The 23,555-nt window shown below is 48.7% G+C and overlaps 1 protein-coding gene across 6 annotated transcripts in view; it reads right to left on the reverse strand.

Moving 5' to 3' along the window:
• Positions 1,839-23,555, reverse strand: part of CALN1 (calneuron 1) — a 472,970-nt gene continuing 451,253 nt past the window's right edge. For 4 of the 6 annotated variants that reach the window (XM_021086351.1, XM_021086352.1, XM_021086350.1 and 1 more), the window contains 2 exons: positions 23,105-23,261; positions 1,839-9,323 (listed from right to left, as the gene is read on the reverse strand). In XM_021086351.1, the coding sequence (XP_020942010.1) occupies positions 9,196-9,323; positions 23,105-23,261 (285 nt within the window). In that variant the 3' untranslated portion in view covers positions 1,839-9,195. The remainder of the gene's footprint in view (positions 9,324-23,104; positions 23,262-23,555) is intronic. The other 2 variants (XM_021086354.1, XM_021086353.1) reach the window with 2 other exon arrangements.

Here is a 23,555-nt window from a genome sequence, read left to right on the forward strand (position 1 = left end):
TCCTTTGCTGCTCAAGGCCAGGCCACCTGCTATAGGTGGACCTTCCAGAATTGGCAGAAGAGGCAATGGGCCCGGTTTTCTAAACATGCACATGGCCGGACCACAGCCACACGGTTACCTGCACGAAAAGCCTTTGCAATTCACTTAGCACCAAAATTATGGGGCAATCCCAGTGGAATTCAAAGATAAGCCCAGATCTTAAGGAGGGGCTTTGTTTTACCTTGGATGTCATGTTTCAATCTTCAGGCTTCATTATCTCTGGGATCAGGAGTCAGATTTCAGTTCTGTTCACGGTCCCCTGGTGGGTGTTGTGTCCTGCAGGACCCTCCCTGCTGGGGTAAGTACCCAGCAGAATGAATATTCATGATGAAATATTCCCTTCTAATAAAAAATAAATTCTGGAGTTCCCGTCGTGGCGCAGTGGTTAACGAATCCGACTAGGAACCATGAGGTTGTGGGTTCGGTCCCTGCCCTTGCTCAGTGGGTTGACGATCCGGCGTTGCCGTGAGCTGTGGTGTAGGTTGCAGACGCGGCTCGGATCCCACGTTGCTGTGGCTCTGGCGTAGGCTGGCGGCTACAGCTCCGATTCAACCCCTAGCCTGGGAACCTCCATATGCCATGGGAGCGGCCCAAGAAATAGCAACAACAACAACAACAAAAAACAACAACAACAACAACAACAACAACAAAATTCTTAAAACTCAGATTAGAGAGGATAGCATCCATGTCATTATCTCACTGGAATTTGCCAGAGGCCCCCTTTCATTGAGGGGGGTGGGGGTGGGGGGCAACCAACGTGTGCCTTATGCCTAGAACACTCTATTTTTAGAATTTTTTTAAACAAAAACAAAAGCTTTGTGATTTTTTACCTCCCAAGTTTCCCCTGAGAAGGTGTATAACAGGCAACACTTAGGACTGAGGACCTTGAGAGACTCTAGAAAAATCCACCCACGGGAAACTCGGATTTTTTTTTTTCGAAAGGAGGTTCCCAGGCTGGGGGTCGCATCAGAGTTGTGGCTGCAGGCCCACCCCACAGACACAGCCACAGCCACAGCCACGCAGGATCTGAGCTGCGTCTGCAACCTACATCATAGCTCATGGCAACGCCAGATCTTCAACCCACTGAGCGAGGCCAGGGATCGAACCTGCATCCTCACAGATACTAGTCAGATTCATTTTGGCTGAGCCACCACGGGAACTCTGGAACTCAGATTTTGACTTACAGACAAGACATGTGGGGGGAACGTGTGCTAGTATTTTTTGGAAAGAGAAGAAAATAGATGCCCTTAGGAGGAGACAGGAGGCCAATGCTATGGTCCAGATCTGAGCAGCATCCCAAGTAGCACCTTTAAGCAAGTTCCTTAATTTTTGGTGCCCTTTGTTTCCATGTATTTATCTATATAGGAATAGGGCTTTTTTTTTTTTCCCTCCTATGCCCAACAAGCTTAAATAACATTAAAAATTCCAAAAGCTTAAGCGAAAGCTATGCAGTGCCTGAATGCTAATGCTGGGAAAGAGTTTGGCAAATGGAATCTCCAAAGGATGACACCATTAGCTGGGGTGTCTGCAGAATTTTCCTAATTATGCTGTCTGCTCCCCAGCCGAACGATGGCTCACACGTCTCACCATATGCTCCAAAGTCAGCTTCCTTCCCCTGCTGTCAATCACTCCCCTCCAAAGACCAGATCCCTGGCTGCTTTCTCGCCGACTGCTTCTTGGAAGGGGGTGAGGATGCTGGACAGTCATCACACAGATCTGGTTTTGCCCTTTGGGGTCCCGGAAATGAACCTCATGACCCTTGTGCCAATCACCCCCCAGAAAATGAGCTGCATCTCTCATCAAAAGAAAACAGAAAACGTTTATTTTTTTTTCTATTGCATAAATAATGGTAAATTAGACTCTTTTTTTATACAGATTATATATTTACAGACAAGTTTGGTTAGAGAAAACATCTGGTAAATATGGCAGTTGGTTTTCCTTTATATATACGTACTTCATGGACTCCGTGAAGTGGCATGCCAGGTTAATTTATATTAGTATTTACATTTGATATAAAGATTTTCTTTTGACTAATCTGCTGACTCGCTCATCGTTTACTAGTGGAAATCACCAACCCAACCTGAACGACAAAGAAAAAGGGACGTGAATGAGGTAACTGGGGAGGTTGTGACCCGGGACTTCAGTCTTCGTGGCTTCTTCTGGATGTGAGATCTGCCCAGCTCCGGTCATCCCGGTTGTAAAGCTCCTCAGCTGTGCTCCAGTTTGCATCCAGCCATTGACCTCTGACCTAAGGATCCTAATGATGCTAGGATCGCAATAGCCCCCACCTCCAGCAGATGACAACTTGCCAAGCCACGCCCTGGCCAGGTTTCTGGGGGCTGATTTCCTTCCAAGGGCCCTGTCCTTGCTTTGTCCTTGGAGGAGAAAGAGCTGCTTCTTCTTGGATTCAGAACTGGGGGAGAAACGCAAACCCCACTGAGAAGCCATTCAAGGACCCCTGAAGCCTGATTTCCACGTCAGAAAGAAAGAACATTCTTGGACTTTCCTTGGAGAACGCTGCGAGACAGTGTAAATTTCCATCAGGAGCTGAGAGAGCCCCTCCCTGGCCAATCTAGGTCTTTCGAAGGAAAAGCAGCAGAGCTTGCGAAAACAACGACAAGGACCTTCATTTACTTCCACAGGAGGGGGAGGAAGGAGAGACACCTAGGATTTGAGGTTGTTGCTGGCAAGAAAAACGAGACTTTTGTGGCTCCTGCAGCTCCTCCCTGACCTTTATCCCTCAACATGGTTGGATCCCATCTAAAGTAGGCACCTGGGCTCAGCATCGCTCATCACCCATCAAAGGACCCCTGCAGGTGTCTGGTCTCCCTAGGCTGTGGATCGAATTCCTAACCATCACCCAGGGATCATGACACTTTTCCTTCTGCAGCGTTGCCAATAAGTACAAACCACTATCCCATATACCAGAACTGCTGTTCCAGGGTCCAGAAGAAAAAAGAAAAGAAAAGACATGATCAGAAGTTGTGCTGTTTAGTCAGTAGCTTCCAGTTAGGCTTTGTCAGATGGGGAAATAGCATCTCTTCCCGGAATCTGGCTTTATTTTACCCTCCTTAGGCAGGAATTCTGACTCACGTGACCTGTGGGAAGGGGATCTCTCCCCCTTCATGTTGACCCTGGCTCAGACAGGACACAAAGCCCATCTTGGATGCTCCCTTGAATCAGCAAGTCCTTAGGGAGTATACAAAAGCTCTTGCCTACAAGACACACTCAACAGAAGCTGACGTGCATCATTTTATCAACAGACAATGGACTCCAAAAGGGACACTTTATTACAACTGCCTCTTGGGACTTGGGTTAAAAAAAAAAAAAAAAAAAGGAACTATCAGCCCCTAATGCAATTCATGGGGGAGCTAGGAACTCTCTCATTTACTTTGATTTGTTTCAGATAGGAGGGCCCTTCCGAGACCTCTGGTTAACCCTTCTGTTTGCTTTAGAGATGAGCAACCTGAGACCAGGAAGGGAAGTCACTCTAAATTATCTGGCTGGTGGGTGGCAGAGGCACCTGGGGTCCCGCCTCCTGTGCCCTTCCTGGCTGATAGTGCTGCTTACACAGTCAGTGCTAAGCTTTTCTCTCCCATCTTCAGTTCCACAGGTCTGTGCCCAGATGCCTGGGAAAGGCCTCTTGGGCTTGGCGGCTGTCAGGAAAGGCAAGCTACCAGCCTCCTCTTGACGTTCCCAGCGCATGGCATTGGGATCAGGTTGGTTGGTGGGCAGCCAGCAGCCCCATGGCACTCAAGCCCCTGCATGTTCCCAGGGTAGACCAGATATCCCGGGGAAATGTTCGGCAGTCAGCCTCTGCAGCCCTTTGAAAATTTTCTTTGACTCTCTGGTCCAGGGATGGAGCAACGACCTCACACTTGAATTTCACATTCTCTGGAACATTCCTTCCTAATTATCCTGCTGCTCTCCTCCCCTGGAAAACTCCAGCCTCTGCATCCGTTTTACTTGGACGATAACGTCTAACAACTCGAGAAGCACAGGTTTGAAAGCCAACCCATCACGCTCAAGGCAGAGGGGTGGGTGAGGGCTGCGCCCAGCATGGGATCGGGGGTAGGTGTGGGGGAATGTGGTCCGTGGATAAGTTACCCGAGGCAGCGGCAGGGGACAGGATGCCAAGCAAGTCTTTCCCGGTTTCACAGGACTGCCTTTGCAGGACTGGCAAAACCTGGTTCTTGGGATTATATTTCAAGCCAACTGAATCGAATTAATTTTGCCTTCAAGACTTTCGGAGCACTGTTAGCATGTCTCTTGAGACCTTATAAAGAGGGTCCCAAGCCCACCACAGCTGTTAAAATGATCACAGACATAGCACAGCGCATAGGCTACCCAGAGAAAGCCTTGGCTGGTTTGTGTACCTGACCTTTCCCCTCCCAGCCAAGTGTCTACGACAAGGCCCCCAAACCAAGGACAGTCCCCTGAGTGACTTGGTCAAAGGAAGCCGGAAGCGAAGCTGCACAGTTCTGACATTTAAATTGTCACGGAGACAGAGTCCATCCATAAGAGGCAGCCCGAGGTCTCCTCTTTTTCGCCATTGCTTTAAATGATTCAAATGGAAAACCCTGGCTGCGGAACGAGGCTTCTTTTCTGTTTTGTTTTCCCCCTCTGGGGGGAGTCGAGGTGGTGAGGGAGGGTGGTATGGCGAGGTCTTTAGGATTTTAAGGACTTAACAGGACCCTTAGCCCCGTAAGGATCATGGAAGAGGCCAATGAGAAATCTCTGATCAGACTGAGGTCATTCCAGACAGATGTTCTCCAGGGAAGGCGGCTCTGAAGTCCTCCTGGTAACATAAGAAGTACCTGCCAAAGTCTAGAAGCTCGAGTCCATCTGTGTCATCAGGGCATCATGGGAGAAGGGGCCCCTTCTTTCTGCAGTGGGGTTTTAGACCTTCTGTAGATCTCAGTGGAACACGGCAAATAATATCATCACCAGGGGCTTTTAGAGGCATAGTCAGTGCAGTGAAATGACCCAATATGGTTTGAGATCTCCAGCTGGACCAGCAGAACCCAGCAGCTCCCATGGGGATGGGAGGCGAGGGTCCAGTGGAACAAGACTTCCCAGCGTGTGGCCACGCACCAAGCCGCAGAGCTGTGCTCGGGGGGGGGGGGGGTCACACCTTACTTTTCAGGTCACGCCCTCATTCAGTCCCAGGGAGGCTCCTCGCTATGGGTTGAGAGCCAAACTCTCTTTGATTTATGACCTGAGTCTGGACTTACACTGAGAGAAGGCATTTGGAATAAAAGATAAATCTCTCTCTCCCAGTCCTGAGATCCATCACTTCAGGACTCTATGGCTGGGAGGTGGGGATGAAGCATCATGGTCAAAACGGGGCTCAGCATCTTTCATTAGGCTCTTTAGGCTAAGCGCAGAGAGAAGACCATTTGTCAGCTGAAAATTGAGACAGGAAGCAGGTACCAAGAAAGCAGCCTCATCATACACATCTTGTTCTCTGCAAATAAAACAGGTAGACGCTTCTGGAACCCCTGGGCTTGCCAAAGACCACGAGGAAACCTCAGTTCACTTTAGTTCACGTTTCTGGCTTGTGGGAGAGCTTCTCAACAGGCAAACAGATGCTTTTAAAGACCGAGGCTCCAAAGATATATATATCTTTTTGCCTTCCAGATGGTATTTCTGCCTTTTGGCCCAGAGAAAAGGGTCTTCGCTCTGGGTCCTGGGAGGTGGGGCGGGGGCCACCTGGCTCACAGGTAGCTCCCATTCTGCTGAGCAAATGGAAGGACAGGTCCAAGTGGAAGAGGAAAAGGCAGAGAAACCACCAGATTCTTGAGGATAATTTCTCTCACCAGCGGGGTACGGATTCAGGGAGTCAGAATGCACGCAGGCACAACCCGAGTGTTTGTTCTTTAAGGAAATGTTTCCTATTTTTGTGCGCCTTGGCAAACTCGGGGTGGAATGCAAGGGTTGCCATGGCAACATCTTTTTTTTTTTTTTTTTTCCCTTTACACAGATTGGTCATGTGGGACCCAGCACATTCTGGAAGCCACAGTTAAGAGTTCCCAAGCTAGGTCCTCATTGGGGGCTCTGGGAGTGATGGAAAACAGACTCTTTGGGGGGCCAAAGGCGTCAGGGTCTGCACCCCTTGTCTCTCAAGCAAAATGTCATCACTCGTGTGGTTGGGGTTGAAGGGGGCAGGAAGGAACAAAGCTGGGTTTGCCAGGCGCTCAGCCACCCTCGAATAGACTCCTACATCTATTTGCTGGGGGGAGAGAGTGAGAGTTGGGTTCCTCCTTCTCAGCTCCTGCAGAGGTCGCCTCCAACCAGGGTCACGTGGCTCACCTTGAACATAGGGGACCAGGACCTTCTAGAATATTCATCCATGAGCATATTAACTCATGTGGGGGAGGGACTGGCTAGCATGGGCCCCCTGGAGTAGCACTGGTGTGGATGAGACTTGGGTGGGGCAGTGGGAAGTCAGCATGCTAACCCTCCTACCTAAGTCAGAGAAGCCCAACACCGCTGACAGACCATCCAGCAAAGCTGCCAGGGTGCAAGCTCCTGGTGCCATGTCTGCGGTCACCCTGGTAGGAGATCAACTTTGAGCCCATCAAAGAGAATTACATGGCCTCCTTCTCACCCTTTCTCTCTAGCAACACCCACAGGGGAAATCTCTTAGATTTTCTCCTGGGTAGGATGGACTCATTTCCTAGTCACTGGGAGAGAAGAAATGGGTCCTCTTTAGGATGGGATGCTGAGCCCCTGATGGGGAACAGGCTTTTGGTGCCTCTCCTGAATGCCTTTTAATTCCCACCCTTGCACAATCACTGATTTCTCTTCCAGTGAATCACATCCTTTGAGGTCCCTGTTCTGCAGCCGGAGGCAGAAGAACTTGCAGCCTTTAAAGGACTCCTTCTTTTTGGCCCTGAAGTCCAGCATCCCCCGAAGCACTGCCCCCTCACAGGGCAGGGTCCTTTAAGAATCACCCCTGGGATCTCTAGGCAATCTACTTGGGTGGGATCTCTCCCCCCTGCCCTGGAGGACACGGCCAAGTCATTCACAGTGTCCCACCCACCCAAGTCCTGCTGAAAGAGAGAGAGCACACTGCTTTGGGCAGAAACTAAAGATGCACTTCTTCTGTGTATCCGTGTTCTGCGTTTGGACCTGTTCTTGTTCAGAAGCCTGGTTCTGAGGGACCACGGTGAGTCGGGTGGGAGGGGAGGGAGAAGAGGGGCAGGCGGACATGCGGGGACTGGCCGGGCAGGGCGGGCAAGAGGGACAGGCTGGCCGCTGCCGTACTTGACCTGGATGTGTGGGCTCTCAGGCATTTGCACAGAGGGACTTGCAAACCCCCAGGCTCCTGGGAGCTCGCACCTGTTCCCTCCTCTGTACTATGGCTCAAACCCTAGTTTTACTTGTGCTCATTGTGAATATTTGCGGTGGGGAAGTTTCTAGAGCTGCTCCCAGGCTGTTGCCCAAAGTGCTTGCAGAAGTGATTTGGAAGAAGACCCTAAGCTGAGCCCTCAGATGCTCCAAGTCTGAGCAGATGGGGGGCGGGGTGGGAGGGCACGGAGAGCGAGGGGAGGCTTGGAGAGGGGCTTCGAAACACACACCGCACCCCAAAACCACCCAGTTGCAGCGAGAGGAAAGATTCTGGGCCTCAATCCTGAATGTAAAGGGAAGAGGGAGCAGGGCAAAGCACGCAGCTTTGGGATGCGACAGAATGAAAGAGGAGCGAGAAGATTCCATCCTAGAAATAAAGACCTGAGCTTGGAAACGTACAGAGAGAAGCATTACAGCGGAAGATCACTGGCGAATCAGACTCCACTATCTTGAATGAATAGCGGTGGTGGACACAGCCTCTAGGATAAGTCAGGAAACCACAGACTTGAAATGGGGTTGGCTTCCCTTCCCGCACAGAAGCAATTGACCTGTCGAGTGGGCTGAGCTTATTAACATCTCTTTGTTTCGTTGTGAAAATGAGTCAGCTGCAGAATCTGACTGCCAGAACATGTTCTGTAAAACACAGGGGTTTGATCTCTCCATCTCTCCGATTGGGACTGTGTTTCTTTTTCTGTCTGGGGAAGACAGACCAACAAAGCAAATCTGAAGATGAGAGGAAGATGCACAAGGACCTGAACTTGGAGGAGACGTGTTTGGACTCCATCACTCTGTATCACTCTGGAGCCCTGGGGTGTGGCTTGCACTGTCTCCTCAGCACCATCCCCCAAACCCGTCCCCAAGGAGCAGGGCTGCGTGTGGGGGGACAAGCTTCTAGCAGCAGTAAAGCGACGAGGAAAGACTGACGTCACGCGTGCAGAAGCCCAAGATATACGTCTGTCTGAGTGTCTATGTTATAGAGACGCCCATGGTTATGCTTTTTTTTTTTTTTTTTTTTTTTTTTTTTTGTCTAAATGGCAGCACAGGCGGCAAAGCTGGGAGAAAGGCTCTCTGCAGATTCCAAAATGCTGGTGCGCGATGGGCTCTAGGAACAGAAAGCCAAGTGCCTACGGAAACCACCGAGAGCTCTCCAGCTCTGCCCACAAAGAGTCCCGTAGAAAAAGGCAGTAGAACGGAAGCGAAGGGAGTGCAACCTGCAGACGGCTGGGCGCTGCACCCGCTTCAATGGCTTTCCCCTCATGCCTTGGGGTGGGGGTGAAGCTCCACTGGGTGGAGGAAAGAAGCCAGGGCGGTGGGATGAGAAGCCCCCAATCCTGCAACAACCTGGAAGTCAGCCTCTAGGGACTGAGGGTTGCCCTGGGGAGGCGGTGGGGGCGAGGAGTCTCCATTCGACCCCTGGGTTGAAAGAATGGGGCACGGAGGTGACTGTGTGTCCAACCTCTCTCTTGTTCTCTTACGCCACCAACCTGGATGGCCGTTGGAATTCCGAGATGAAAATGCAGTTTCTCTGGAGAGTTCCTACAGGTGGTCGAAGCCGTCATCTGGAACTCCTGGCTTATTTATTGCATTAGGAAACAAGACCATTAAAGCATTGAAGACAGCCCTTTTGTGTACCTGCCAAGGGGATGAAGTGGGTTTGCAACAACACGGGTTGCACTGCAACCTTGGGTTCTTCGCTGGACTGTGCTCGCATCTGCACGGTCCCGTCTCTGCTTTTGCGGAGGAGGGGTCTGCCCGCAGGGCAAGCACATGCGGGAGCCGGGAAGGCAGCTGCTGGGGAGGCTGCTACTCCATGCCGCTCCGGAGGATCTGGTTGGCCGCGATCAGCATGACGCTTATGATGAAGGCCATGGCGAAGGCGCAGATGAGGCTCTTCCGGACGCAGGTCTGCCGGTTCTGCTTCTGGGAATGCACTGGGGTGGGTGGGGGTAGAAGAGTAGAGGGCAAGGAGGCGAGGTGGGCAGGTGGGGAAGGAAGAGAGAAAGAACACGATAAAGTGGGTTGTACATTTTCCTCAAAGAGTCCAGGGACCGGTCCACGGGATGAAGACTGGTCTCATCAGGTAAAGCCTTTCTGATTCAGCTCTCTGAGGAGACTGGGCATCTCGTCTCTTGGCAACAGTATGAAATGGCCAAACTTCTATAACAAAAATCATGACAGATGTGATGCTCAGAGTGAGGTATACAGGCTTCCAGATGTCACAGAGCTACAGTGATTTCTGAGGGAGAAAATACGTAACATTCCGAGTGAGTCTCACCAGAGGCATTGTCCACGTATGGCCTTGTTTGTCTCTGCAGAATGCCTGGCTTCCATTTCCGAGGCAGCTGCTACAGACAGGGCCAAGTTCGGATGCTTCCCTACATATTCATTTACCCTTCCCAGGATTGCTCTTGGGTGGCTGCTGGTTGAAATGACCCTAAAGTGAGGTCTAGTGTTACAGCAGATATGCAGAGCAGCAGTTCCAGAGGGGGATCCCTGGGAAAAGCAGCATGGCCTCACAGGGAGCTTATTAAAAATGCAGACCCTCAGGCCAGCCCCTGCTCCCTGCTGATCTACTGCATCAGAGACTCTGGTAGTAGGGCCAGTGACCTTCCATGTTTAAGTGGGTGATCCTGGTACCTGCTGAAATCTGAGATGTGGGGACCACACGTACTGTGGACAGGACCATCGTGAAGGAGGGAAGCAGGGTGTCTTTGACCTTGGGTCCTGGGGTGATGCTCTCTCTCTCTTTTTTTCTTTTGTAGGGCCACACCCAAGAGAGAGAGGAGAGAGAGAAAGAAGAGGGAGAGGAGAGACAGAGAGGAGAGAGAGAATGTGGAGAATGGGGACATCTGAGCAAAGGCAGCTAATCTGGTGTGTTTGTTTCTTTTTGTTTTGTTTTGTTTTTTAGGGATGCACCTGTGGCACACAGAAGTTCCCAGGCTAGGGATTGAATTGGAGCTACAGCTGCCAGCTTACACCACAGCCACAGCCATGCCAGATCTGAGCTGAGTCTGCAACCTACACCACGGCTCACAGAATGCCAGATCCTTAACCCACCGATCGAGGCCAGGGATCAAACCTGCATCCTCACAGATACTATTTGGATTTGTTACCACTGAGCTACCACAGGAGCTCTGTGATGCTCTTTTAATACTTTGGTTGGGCCAGGTCATGTGTCACCATTTTTCTAAGGCCCATGAGAAACCCTTAGTTGGTCTCAGTGGGAAGGCATTAATTAGTGGGTTATGAATATGGGCTAGAAACAGGGAAATAATAAGAAAAGCTTTCAGAAAAGAAAAACAGCTCACTTTCTCCTGCCAGGATTTCTTTTCCTTCTCTTTCTTCTTTTTGTCTACACCTCCTCCCCTGCCCATCCTGGTCCTGCAGGGATCTGTACACACAGTTTACCACTTGGCTTCTGGAAGAAATCTATCCCTGGGAGGCCAGTGGGAAGCTGCCTACACCAGAGCTACTCATGGGCCCAGCAGCATCAGCAAGATCTGGGAGGTGGACCTCAATGCAGATGCTCCAGCCCCATCACAGAATCACTGAATCATTATCTGCAGGGTGGAGCCCAGGAGTGTGTATTTTAATAAGCTCTCCACCCCTGCCCAAGTTTTTGATTCTGTAGGTCTGGGTAGGGCCAAAGAATCTGATGGAGATTGAGTTGCTGGGAACAGGAGGGCTGTGCGTGTGTGTGTGAGAGAGATGTTGGTTGGCAGTTCCTGGGGGAAAGCAATGCCAGGACAGTAGAACATTTTCAGATGACCTTCCCTTTTTTTTTTCTTTTTTGTCTTTTTAGGCCATACCTGCAGCATTTGGAGCTTCCCCAGCTAGGGGCCCAATAGCTACCTAATAGCCTATGCCACAGCCACAGCAATGCCAGATCTGAGCCCAGTCTGCGACCTACACTACAGCTCACAGCAGCGCCGGATCCTTAACCCACTGAGCGAGGCCAGGGATTGAGCCTGTGTCCTCATGGGTGCTAGTTGGATTCGTTTCGGCTGTGCCATGATGGGAACTCCAGATTACCTCCCCTTTTGAAAAGGGGTCCTTTTGCTAGACATGCTAACAACCTTTGCCAACAACCACCAGCTGGGGGAAAGTCGTTTTTCTGTAGGCCAAATTAAGTGGAAGAAACAGAGAAAGAAGATAATTTCCCTTAAAATTACTCTCTGCAAGCAGGAAGACTGGCAAAAGAAAAAGGTCAAGGTAGGGGCTACATGCCTTTAAGAAAAACTAAAACAAGTTCAAGTTCCTCTCCCCCTTGACACTCAGCAGTGCCTCTAAAGCCCTGGAAACAGCAGAGAAGACGCAGGAAGCTGGAGATGCTTCCAAAGGCAAATGAGCATCCCCTGAGACAAGGCTTCAAGGGGCCTCTAAAAATTACATCCTCCAGGAAGTCCCACTTCACAGAGACCCAGGGCCCCAGGCACAGCTCGCGGCTCCCTCTCCAATCCTTGGTTATTTCTGCTTTAGGCTCTTAGGCCTTGTCTCATTAGCTTTAATCCCTTCTGGGTGCACTGGGCCTCTGCTTCCCTCGGCTGATTGAAAGTATTTTTGGCTCAGTTCTCCACTTGCTCATCACGTCTGGGTCTTACAAATTCTTACCTGGAGGAAGAACGTTTCCTTGGTGTGGAATGGGCAAATGTGAGAAGTGGGCAAAAGCAAAAAGATAGCAGCTCTCGGGAAGGAAAAGAGGTGGCGGTGGGGCAGGAAAGCATCAGAAAGCAGAAAATAAGATGAGGATGTGGAAGTGGCATACCTAACACTTTCTGGGGACCAGCTAATTTATTCTGGGCAGCTCCTCGGCAGAGAAATGCTTCTGGAGACAGACGTCTACCTTCCTATCCTGAGGGCTGGCGACGGCTTAAGGAAAAGAAAAATCGTGTGATTGGGCCGAGGGAGAAATTTTTTGCTGAAGCCTTTTGTTATGAAGGACACTCGGCAAAGAGGTTACAGGCAACAGGATTAGCACCCGCCCCCCGCTGCTCCCAGAGAGTGGCCGCACCTTTGATCTAAAAATCCTTCAAAGCAGTAGGAGGGGAGAGATAACCAGGGAGGAGAGGCTGGAGACCTGATCCTGTGTGCATGAGGTCGTGCAGGTCTGGAGTCCTGGGAAGAGTGGAGCTTCCAGCTCTTTCCTGGGGAGCTCTGAAACCCATCATCACTGGAGTCTGTAATTCAGACTCTATGCAGGGATGAGAGTCCTCACACATCCTGTCCTGATGTCACTGTAGGTTGTGTGGCAGCGGGAAAAAGTAACACCTTCTGGAGCCAGATTACGTTACTCCACACCGGGGCTGCGTGACCTTGGGCAAGCCAAGTTCCCCCCCAGGGCCTCACTCTCCTCGTCTATAAAATGGGAGGAAATAAGACGTGACTTTGTGGTGAGGACTAAGAGTCCAGGAAGGTACTGGAATGTTGCCTGTGTCCCACGTGTGCTAATTCCCATTCATAAACCTTGGAAAAAACTCCCCTTTTCTTCCTGAGCAAGCCCCCACCTCAGTGGGCAAAGGACATGCCATGTGCTTTAAGGATGTCCTTGAAGAATTGAGAGTGATGGACCTTCGTGAGTTGGGTGTGTGAGCCTCATCTGGAAGGTGAGAGGTCTGAAGCTCCAAGAAGTGGAGTCCAAGGTCATTTGGCAAGTAGCGGAGGTAAGTTTTGAGCCCAGGTCTGATTCTAAGATCCAGGTTTGAAAGTTCTGCCCAGACTCGCCTTCCTTGATCTTCTGCTGAGCAAGGCAAAGCTCAGCCAGAGGAAGATCCAAAGGAAGTGTACTTTAGACACTTGGTTGTAGACGACAGAGTATAACCCGGCACTAATCAACATGCTGATAATAATTTCATGCCTGTATTTGGCTATCATATACTTGTCTTGTACTCTATTTCTGTCTGTTTATTTATTTTGTCAATTCTTTTCCCATGTAGGTTATTACACAGTACTGAGTAGAGTTCCCTGTGCTAGACAGTAGGTCCTTGTAACTCAGAAGGGGTGGATATGTGTATAACTAATTCACTTTGCTGTACACTTCAACAAACAACATTGTAAACCAACTATACTCCAATAAAATTGAAAAAATAAAAAAATACCCTAGCTATGGAGTTCCCGTGGCTCAGCAGAAGCGAATCTAACTAGCATCCATGAGGACGCAGGTTTGATCCTTGGCCTCACTCAATGGATTAAGGATCCAGCGTTGCTGTGAGCGGTGGTATAGGTCGCAGACGTGGCTGAGATCTGGCGTTGCTATGGCTGTGGTGTAGGCTGGTGGCTACAGCTCTGATCTGACCCCTAGCCTGGAAACCTCCATATGCTGTGGGTGTGGCCCTAAAAAGACCAACAAATAAATAAATAAACTAGCTCTTAATATGTATTTACTTTTAACTGAGATAGACTCCATGTACCATAAAATTGACCCTTTTAGAGTGTACCATTTGATGGCTGTTAGTACAATCATAAGGGCTGTGAAAATATCACCACCACCTGATTCCAGAATGTTTTCATCACTCTAAAAAGAAACCCCACACCCATCAGAAGCCGTTCCTCATTCTCCTCTCTCCCCAGACCCTGGGAATCATTAATCTACTTTCTGTCTCTGTGGATTTGCCTATTCTGGATATTTCACATGCCTGGAATCATATGCTATGTGACCTTTCGTATCTGGCTTCTTTCACTGAGCACAACCTTTCTCAGGTTTATCCATGCTGTAGCATGTATTGGTACTTTACTCCTTTTCATGGCTGAATAATATTCCACTGAATGGAAGTACCACTTTCTGTTTATCCATTCACCAGTTGGTGGGCATCTGGGTTGTTCCTATATATTTTGGGGGGGGGTTAATGAATAATTCTGCTATGCATATTCATACACAGTCTTTTGCATGGACATGTTTTCTGTTCTCTTGGGTACAAAACTAGGAGCCAAACTGCTGGGTCACAGGGTAACTCTCTAACTTTTCGAGGAGCCCTGTTTCTTTCTGGATCTTAATGAACACTGAAAATTGCAAGAGCACATCATGCTTCTGGGGATCTTTTCCGTGTCCTTCCTACCATTAGATCTGGACCTCTTTCTGCATAGTACTTGACACACTGGGAGTCCAGAATGTCCATAGGTTTGAAATGTGAATTAGAGGAGGCTGACATAAGAGGACACAGAAGTGAGATTTCCTGCTCTCTTGAAAGCTCATTAGGAGGTCGGTGCATCACCAGACTCCTGGCTGCTGTGACAGGACTCCAGTGACAGGCTGTTCCTTCCTCTTCTTATTTTAACAGAGATTCACCCTGATCCTCTCGGCAAATGTCAGGCTCTTGAGGTTTCTCTCGGAGTCAGGAATCTACATGGATTTTGCCACTGACCAGCTGGATGTCCCTGGAGAGAATGGGTTCAAAACACTTCTGGCTTCAATCTTCAGAGGCCCTGGCTCCAAAATAAGGCAATCAGAATGGTAGCAATTCTGATTAATTGCCCCAATGTAGGCCTACGTAAGTGATATTTCTGGCAGGGAGCTTGGGGCTCAGGAAATGATAGAACAAAATAAAACCCAGCTCAGGTGATTCTCACAATCAGCCAGATTCTACCAGGTCTGGGAGCCATTAGAGTTCTGTGATCCTTCCAGGTCTAACACTTTACGATTGTATGAAATTGGATCTTTCCATAGCCTAAAGGGGAGCCAATTAAGAGCTTGTGAAAGAGATTTTATACCAATCAGTGATAACAGAAATGTCCACGCACCCCTCCCAAGACCTAACATTAGAGGATGTGGCCCAAGAATGATGCCGACAGAGAGGCTGAGGGCAAAGCCAGGGCAGCGACAGAATGTTGCTTGAGCTCTTTGGGTCCAGGTCAGCCAAAGATCATTCCTTTGGCTTCTCCTATAATTTGCTTTTTAGTTTAAGGGGGTTGAATTTCTGTTCCTTGAAACCAAGGAACTCTTAGGATATCACCTATATCCGGCATCTAATACATGGCACACATAAACCTATTTACAGAAAAGAAACAAACTCATGGACATGGAGAGCAGACTTGCGGTTGCCAAGGGGGAAGGCGAGGGAGTGGGATGGACTGGGAGTTTGGGGTTAGTAGGTGCAAACTATTGCCTTTGGAGTGGATAAGCAATGAGACCCTGCTGTATAGCACAGGGAACTATATCCAGTCACTTGTGATGAAACATGATGGAGGATAATGTGAGAAAAAGAATGTCATATTTATGTATGACTGGGTCACTTTGCTGTACAGCAGAGACTGACATTCTTGGGCAGATTCTCTCTCTCCGAGGTTGATAGGATTCTCTCTTTCAAGGAAATCAACTATCATGAAAAATTAAAAAAAAAAAAAAGAAAAAAAGAAACGAAGGGACTCTTGACCAACACTCTTGGTAACTCCAGTGTTGGCAAGGACTTGACTTTAGGGATGAATGTGTCAAGAGGATGCTGCAAACCCTAAAAAGTGGATCCCTACACCACCTTTCAAAGATGTGGAGTTCCAGCAGTACATACTCTGCACTGTCTCCAGGTAAAAAAATAACAAGAAGGGAACCAGGGTCAGGAATCGGCTAGTTGTATTTGTTTTGTGTACTTACTCATTGTTAAGTATCATACTAAATATTCCTATGTGTTACCTCATTTAATCCTCATAACAAGCATAGACGTTAGGTCATGCTATGGTTCCCACTTCACAGATGAAGAAAATGAGGCTCTTGATATGTAAGTGCCCGTAGTCACGTGACCTATATACATGCTGAGGCAGGATTTTCAGCCAGCTCTGTCCAGAGTGCTGAACTGGTATTCTCAACCATTGTGCCTATTTTACCAAAAACCAGCTCCCCAGGCCTCTATCTTGTATCTGAGAATCTCCTCATTCCTCCTAAGACTCCAGAAAAATTTCCCATTGGTTTACTGTAAAAGTCCCCAAACAGTAGAAGAAAAAAATTCTTTTTTGACTGAAGCCCTAAATTCCTTTGAAAACTGTCTCCTGTCTCACCACCCACCACAGACTTCACCTACACCTTAACCTCTCTAGATCTACCCCAGGAGAACAGGGTTTATTTCAGGAAAGTCACAGCACCACGAGAGTTGGGAGCAGATGGTATAGATGACACATTATGCCCTTTTCAGTTGGATGGGCATGAAATGCCCAAGGTGCCACAACCAGGTGATGGGCCAGGTCTCCCTGTCCAGATGTGCATTGGACATCCCGACAGAGACACTGTGACTTCAGCAGGGATGGCTGAGCCAGAGACCTTGGACACGGCTGCAAAATTCTTTCTGGCCTTCCAAGGAGCCCAGCAATTTTTGCATCTAGATAGGACCACCATCGTCCAGTCTTTGCATGGGATGGATGAACAAAGGCTCAGAGTTTTAAAATAAGTTTCCCAGGGTCAAAGAGCTAGTTTGCAGGGGGGGGGGGCAGGGAACAGAACCCATACAAAGGCAGCAGAATGCATGGGAAGCTACCTGGTTGGGTCGCTTCCCTGACATTTGTTTCTCTGGTCCATCACACTGAGGTGCTGAATGGTACAGAGCGGCTCTGCTGTCTTTCGCAGAACCTATTTATTCCCCAGTTGATGATTTTGGCTTGACGTCCCCCTCCCGTGCGTGTTGTCAGAATGTCTACAAAATCCTGACAGCTGGTTTTCCATTTAGGGACAACACTTGGGGGATGTGTCTTGAAAGGGCTCACACACAGATCTTACTGCACTGCTACTCAACTTCCAAATCTCATCTGATCTCATTGGCGAGGGAATGGAAGAGGAGTAAGGAGCATGAAGCTCCTTTCTGTAAGGAGTCTTTGGACCGCCTGAGCTTGGGGGAAACGACCCAAGACCACAAATAAAGAGCCAGGGCAGGGTTTGGTCACATACACCCAGGATCGAATCCCCACTTGCTGTTTGACTGTGACAAATGACCCCACCTTGCTGAGCCTCCATTGTCTCATCTGTCCCACAGGGGCCACAGAACTGATCCCTCAGGCCACGATGACAGGTCAGTCCCACGTGTTAACAAATGCCTGGCACGTGGCAGGTACGGGGGGCCATTTTCCTCCATCCCGTTCCTCCTGGACTGAACCATGTGGAGAAACCAGTAAACATACTGGAAGCAAGTACCACTGAACTTTACACATACATACTTTATCATAAGAACACTTAAAAAGGATCCAGTGATAGGCAACTGGATGGTTCCACTACAAGACCACTTAAATCCATCTATGCCAGCGACTGGAACCAAATAATTAAATGGGAACTCTGCCTCTCACTGTCACCAAGCTTGTGTTCTCCAAAATTTAAATATCTGGTGATTACAAGGGGTCAAGCTAAAGCAAAGCATCTTAAAACTCTCTTATTCAGCCTGAATGGTGAGTGGACCTTGTGGGTAATCACATAATCTTACATCGAACCCATTTTTGGTGGCTACTGACCTGTCCGTATCCCTAAATAATTAGAACACAAATACTGACAACACATTGCTACATCAAGCATAATTTATCTTAGTAAAGGAATTAAAACATGTCTGAGAGATTGGGAGGGTCCAGAAGACCAACTTTTAGCAAAATATCATTGAATTGGGGACATACAGGTTGCCACCCAGTGGGTATTACCAGAGAGCCCCTGCGTTTAGTGGGGTTAAGTGACCTCTTGCCTGAAGCACCCAGCCCATGGGTGACACTTGGTCAAGTGTCTGACTCAAGTTGAGGATCATGCACCTGGAAATTGGTGTGACTGAAGGAGAAGGTGACTTCAGATTTCCCTCTTTTTTTTTTTTTTTGGTCTTTTTAGGGCCACACCTGAGGCATATGGAAGTTCCCAGGCTAGGAACTACAAATCAGAGCTACAGCTGCCAGCCTACATCACAGCCACGGCAACGCAGGATCTGAGCCACATCTGCAACCTCACGGCAACACCAGATCCTTAGTCCACTGAGCGAGGTCAGGGACCGAACCCACATCCTCATGGATACTAGTCAGGTTCATTGCCACCGAGCCATGATGGGAACTCCCAACTTCTGAATTCTTGAGTTTGATTCTTCTGGTCTCTTCTCTGCCTTCCCGGGGGTTTCTGGGGATGGCTTCTCCATGGTGCCCTAGGGAAGTGAGTTCTACTCATGGTGTGAGAGCCCAATTCCAGACTGAATTCAGGAGAGAAGAAGAGGTCAGGAACTTTCCTTATATGTAACTTGGAATTTCACACTATTCCCTTTTGTCCTTTTCTTGGGAGACAAGGAAAAAGTAACGCTGACCTGTGATCCCAGAGCCCTACGTACCACCAAGATAAGGCAGGTGGGATTGTGTGAGGGTCTCTCTGCACATGTGTGTGTTTGTGTTGACCTAAAAGTGCAACAAATAAAACAAAATCAAGGCAAAATGAAAACTAAGAAGAGAGGAGTTCCTGTCGTGGCTCAGCAGAAACGAATCCAAGTAGGATCCATGAGGACGCAGGTTTGATCCCTGGCATCACTCAGTGGGTTAAGGATCCAGCGTTGCTATGAGCTGTGGCGTAGGTCGCGATGTGGCTCAGATCTGGCATTGCTGTGGCTGTGGGGTAGGCCAGAGGCTACAGCTCTGATTTGACCCCTCACCTGGGAACGTCCATATGCCATGGGTGCACCCCCCCAAAAAAAGACAAAAACCCCACAAAAAGCCAAACAAACTAACAGGAGGACCAAAAAAAAAAAAACAAAAAAAACAAAAAAAAAACCCTAACTCCCCCCCCATCCCAATCAGAGGCTCCTGGCCTATTTCTCTGTTTTTGATTCTTCTATTCATGTGGAAGGAATGATCAATACTTCCTGATTTAATGGGCAAAAACCGAACACCTCTGTGACAGTATCAGACCCAAGACTTATAAAAGCGAAAAATACAATCATTGACGTGAAATGATGCCTGTTACTTTCTAACCGACTCTGACGGACTCGCTGTGGCATTTTCAAACCTCTTCCACACTCCAGAGTCTCAGTCCAGAAGCCCCTACTTGGCTGGGTTTGAAGCCATTGGACGTGGGCTTCTTTGAATTCTGACTGCGACATAATGCGTTTCACTGACTGCCTTCTCAGTCTTTTCGCAGAGACAGGTGCGCCCTTTCACCTTTTAAGGCAAAGACTTCCTGTATCTTTAGGTTTTTATTCCTAGTTGATTCCTTCCACATAGCAGGCAGGATTTCCAAGCACCAGGGATCACCAGCGTTATAGGTAAGCAGATGAGCATGGGAAAAGAGCCGCAGGAAAGAGCTTCCTGAGCAGGGAGCAGCAAGAATCGGGGTGGCCTGGGCGGGGCTCTGGGATCTGGGGGAAATGTCTCAGCCCCCTTCCCTCTCTGGAGTCATTCAGGGTTGTGGAGAAGGTTAGGTTTGAAGAGAAAAGAGTTTCATCGCTGCAAGAAAAAAAATGAAAGCATCTTGTCCCTTCAGAGTTAGATGCTAGATTTATCAAGACGGGGGATAGCGGTGGCGGCCAGGCGGGAGGGGGATTCCGAGATGTCAGTCAGGGTCTGGCTGAAGAGTCTGGATGAGTGTGCAGCCTGGGCCAAGGGCGAGGGCAGACAGGAAGGAGGGACAGCGTGGGGGCTGGGGCGGCCCAAAGAGCTGGAGGTTGAGAACTTAGGAAGCGCAAGCCATGCAACTCTGCCGTCAGACTTTGAGAGAAGCAGGGAGAGGCTCCAACTGCCCACAGCAGGCATGGGGCATGGGGGAGAGATGGGAGGCAGGGGCTCAAGGTCACCCCAAGGTCTCAAATGGACTCTCTCAGTCCTAGGGTAACAGGATGAATTCTGTCTCTGTGTGTCCATCTCTTCCCAGCCACCTTTGCCCAAAGTACAAGTGGGGTGGGGGTGGGGGACCCCTTTCTGAATCTGGAGAGAGTGGTGGGCATTAAATTATAGGCGCCAGGAGTTCCTGTCGTGGCGCAGTGGTTAACAAATCCGACTGGGAACCATGAGGTTGCGGGTTCGGTCCCTGGCCTTGCTCAGTGGGTTAACGATCCGGCGTTGCCGTGAGCTGTGGTGTAGGTTGCAGACGCGGCTTGGATTCCGCGTTGCTGTGGCTCTGGCGTAGGCCAGTGACTACAGCTCCGATTGGACCCCTAGCCTGGGAACCTCCATATGCTGTGGGGAGCGGGCCAAAGAAATAGCAAAAAGACAAAAAAAAAAAATATATATATATATAGGCGCCAGTTATATACTATACATATGTGTGTATATATATATGTATTTGCATATTTATATATGTATCTGTATATATATACACATAAATATATATATCACAATTATATATAAATATACATTAAATATAAACAAATTATATCTCTGAGATTGGAAACATCTTACCCCTCAACACAAACCCAGTGAGCTTATGCTAGGGCCGGAAAGCATGGACACATTTTTACAACCGTGTCTGATGTGAAAATACATAAAAGGTATTATGATCGAAATCATGGAGGTCATTCCAGAAAGCAAGGTGCTAATTACAAATATATTCCTTTTATTAAATAAGATCAGGAATTTTAAGGCATGGAGCACAGGGCCTGGCCCTCATCAATTACCCGCAAGTGGCAGCTGTTGCTAGCGCTCTATGCACTAATCAATCATTAAAGCAAACCCAGAAAGACTTCTATCTGGAAACCCCCAGGTCAGCTCTTTATTTTATGAATATAGGAGCTTTTGCGTAATAAAAAGACAGTGCTTAGAGTTCAGGTTATTCCCCAGGGCAGTCTGACCTTTCTCAAATGACTGAGACTTGCAATATTTCTCTGAATGAAACACCAATCCATAAACAAAGGCGTCTGCAGAAAATGCAGGGCCCAGAAACACGCTCCCGACCCATCTTAAGTGTGGTTGACAGCAGTGGGGACAGAGCCCCAAATCCTTCCATTGTTTGAGCACAGAGTCTGTCAGTTAAGAACAAGATGGAAAGAGGGGGCCAGGCCTGCTGTTTCCCCAAGGTTCAGTCCGGCCCCTGCCCTCCTCACCCCCACTCATCTTCCCTATTCCCCTGCCTGCCTGGCTGTCAATGGCATTGGCCATGACCTTCCTGCCCTTGTGTGGTCCCTGTGATTCCAACTCCAAATGCAATCATTGATGCTATGGCCCAGGTCCCAAGCAGGGAGACCCAGGTACTTTCTGGACCACAACTGGGTTTTGTTTGCCATACACAGCACTTTTTTTTTTTTTTACAGCCCCACCTGTGGCATATGGAAGTTCCCACACTAGGGGTCACATCGGAGCGGCACCTGCTGGCCTACACCACAGCCATAGCCACATCAGATTAGAGCCGCATCTGTGACCTACACTGCGGCTTGCAGCAACGCTGGATCCTTAACCCACTGAGTGAGGCCAGGGACCGAACCCACATCCTCATGCATACTAGTCAGGTTCTTAATCCGCTGAGCCACAGTGGGAACTCCCATACACAACACTTTTGAACATTTTAATTGTGAATGCCTTTACAAGGAGGCATTGCTGCCAAGTTTACCCCAAACCCCACTGCTTCCTATTTCTCTGACTTGAGTTAATTTTGTTCCCTTGGAGTACAAGCCATCTCCTGTTTCCTGTCGCAGTTCAGCCTGGAGGCACGGCTGTGGCCACTTGGGCTAACTCAGTCCATGTCCTCTCCCTGTCTTGGGGCTCGGCTGGTTCCAATGCAACAGCCCCAAGATCTGGGAATCCAACTCCATTCTGGTGCCTATGGGACAGCTTTCCATCTGCACATGCTCAGAAAAAAAGAATAGAAAAAAAAATAGTAGACCTTTTAAAAAAGTCTCAATCTTGAATAAGTTAAAAATGGCCATGTTGCAACAGAAGAAAGGGTGGGGGAAAAAATGTAATTGTAATGTATACATGTAAGGATAACCTGACCCCCTTGCTGTACAGTGGGGAAAAAAAATATTAAAAATAAATAAATAAATAAATAAATGGCCAGAAGCCTGCTGCACTGTTTTAACGTAATTTTTTAAAAAATTTCTGTACATCAGAGCTGTTAAAGCAGCTCTTCCTTTCAAAGCTGGAAAAAGGGATTAAATTATTTAACATCCCTGGAACTCTCTACCGATTAGAAAATGAGGTAGGATTTTTTTTTTTTAAGTTTTCTTTCCTGAGTCCAAGAAAAATGACCTCTCATGGGGCTCTTTTTTGGCTCCAAGACAACCTTATTTCTTCTGCACCTACTTGGTGAAGTTCATGAGCGTTTTTTCTTTTTTCTTTTTTTTTTTTTTCCTTCATGGGCAGGGTTTTTTGGGCCAGTGCATTCAAAGAGCATGGCATAGACGTAATTCATTCCTAAGGATCCTGTGAAATAGGTATAATTATCCCGGTGTTTCTAGATGAGGAAACACTCAGAGAAGCCACCTGCCTTGCCCAAGGTCACAATTAGCCACTGGACTTGATCCAGGTCTGCTGACAGCTCAAACAGTCTCTCTGCACCACCCCACGCGGCCCCCACAAAATAAAGGCCAACATCACGAAGCCACGCTTCAAGTCACGGACCTCAGAGTCACCAAAGGAAAGAAGGGTCAAGAGAGGGCTTGCAAACATGCAGTTTTGGGGGGAAAACAGAAAAAAGATGCCCACGGCATCTTTGCACAAAGCATCTTTTAACCTCAATCGTGGATTTGTAGCTTCCGTCCCAGGCCACTTCAGCCCAGGAGGCTGTAAACACATTTTTCACACGGAGGATGTGGAGGTGGGGACCTGTCCCAGACCCGGAGAGAGAGGAAGCAGGGGTACCTACCGCCCTCGAACTCTGTCTGGCAGTTCCCCGAGGTCTCGTTCAGGCTCTCCTCCTCATTGATAATGATATTCTCAATGTCTTTCATGGTTAAGTGGTCCCGGAAGGCGTGATAGAGGATGTGCTTCAGCTCTTCCAGAGTTATCCTCTGCATGTCAAACTGTGGAGATAAAGAGGAGTTGAGGGGGTCTGGGGCACACGGCGGGGGGTGGGGGGGGTGGGTGGTGGTGAGAACGCAGCGTGGGGCACGGCGAGCAAGCCCTGAGCCTCTGCTACGGAAACTCATCCCAGCTTTTCAAGACATCAGATGAGCAGTTTTCCACCACGCTCAGCTCCAAGCACACTTGAGAACTTGCGGGGACTTCTTGGGAATTCAGGGAGTGCAACTTTTCCCCCTCGGTGGAGACTCATGGAGAGAAAAAAAAAATGCCACCTGCTAGTTGGGCTTCTTACT

The sequence above is a fragment of the Sus scrofa genome, chromosome 3 (genome assembly GCF_000003025.6).
Source record: "Sus scrofa isolate TJ Tabasco breed Duroc chromosome 3, Sscrofa11.1, whole genome shotgun sequence".
Classification (NCBI taxonomy): domain Eukaryota; kingdom Metazoa; phylum Chordata; class Mammalia; order Artiodactyla; family Suidae; genus Sus; species Sus scrofa.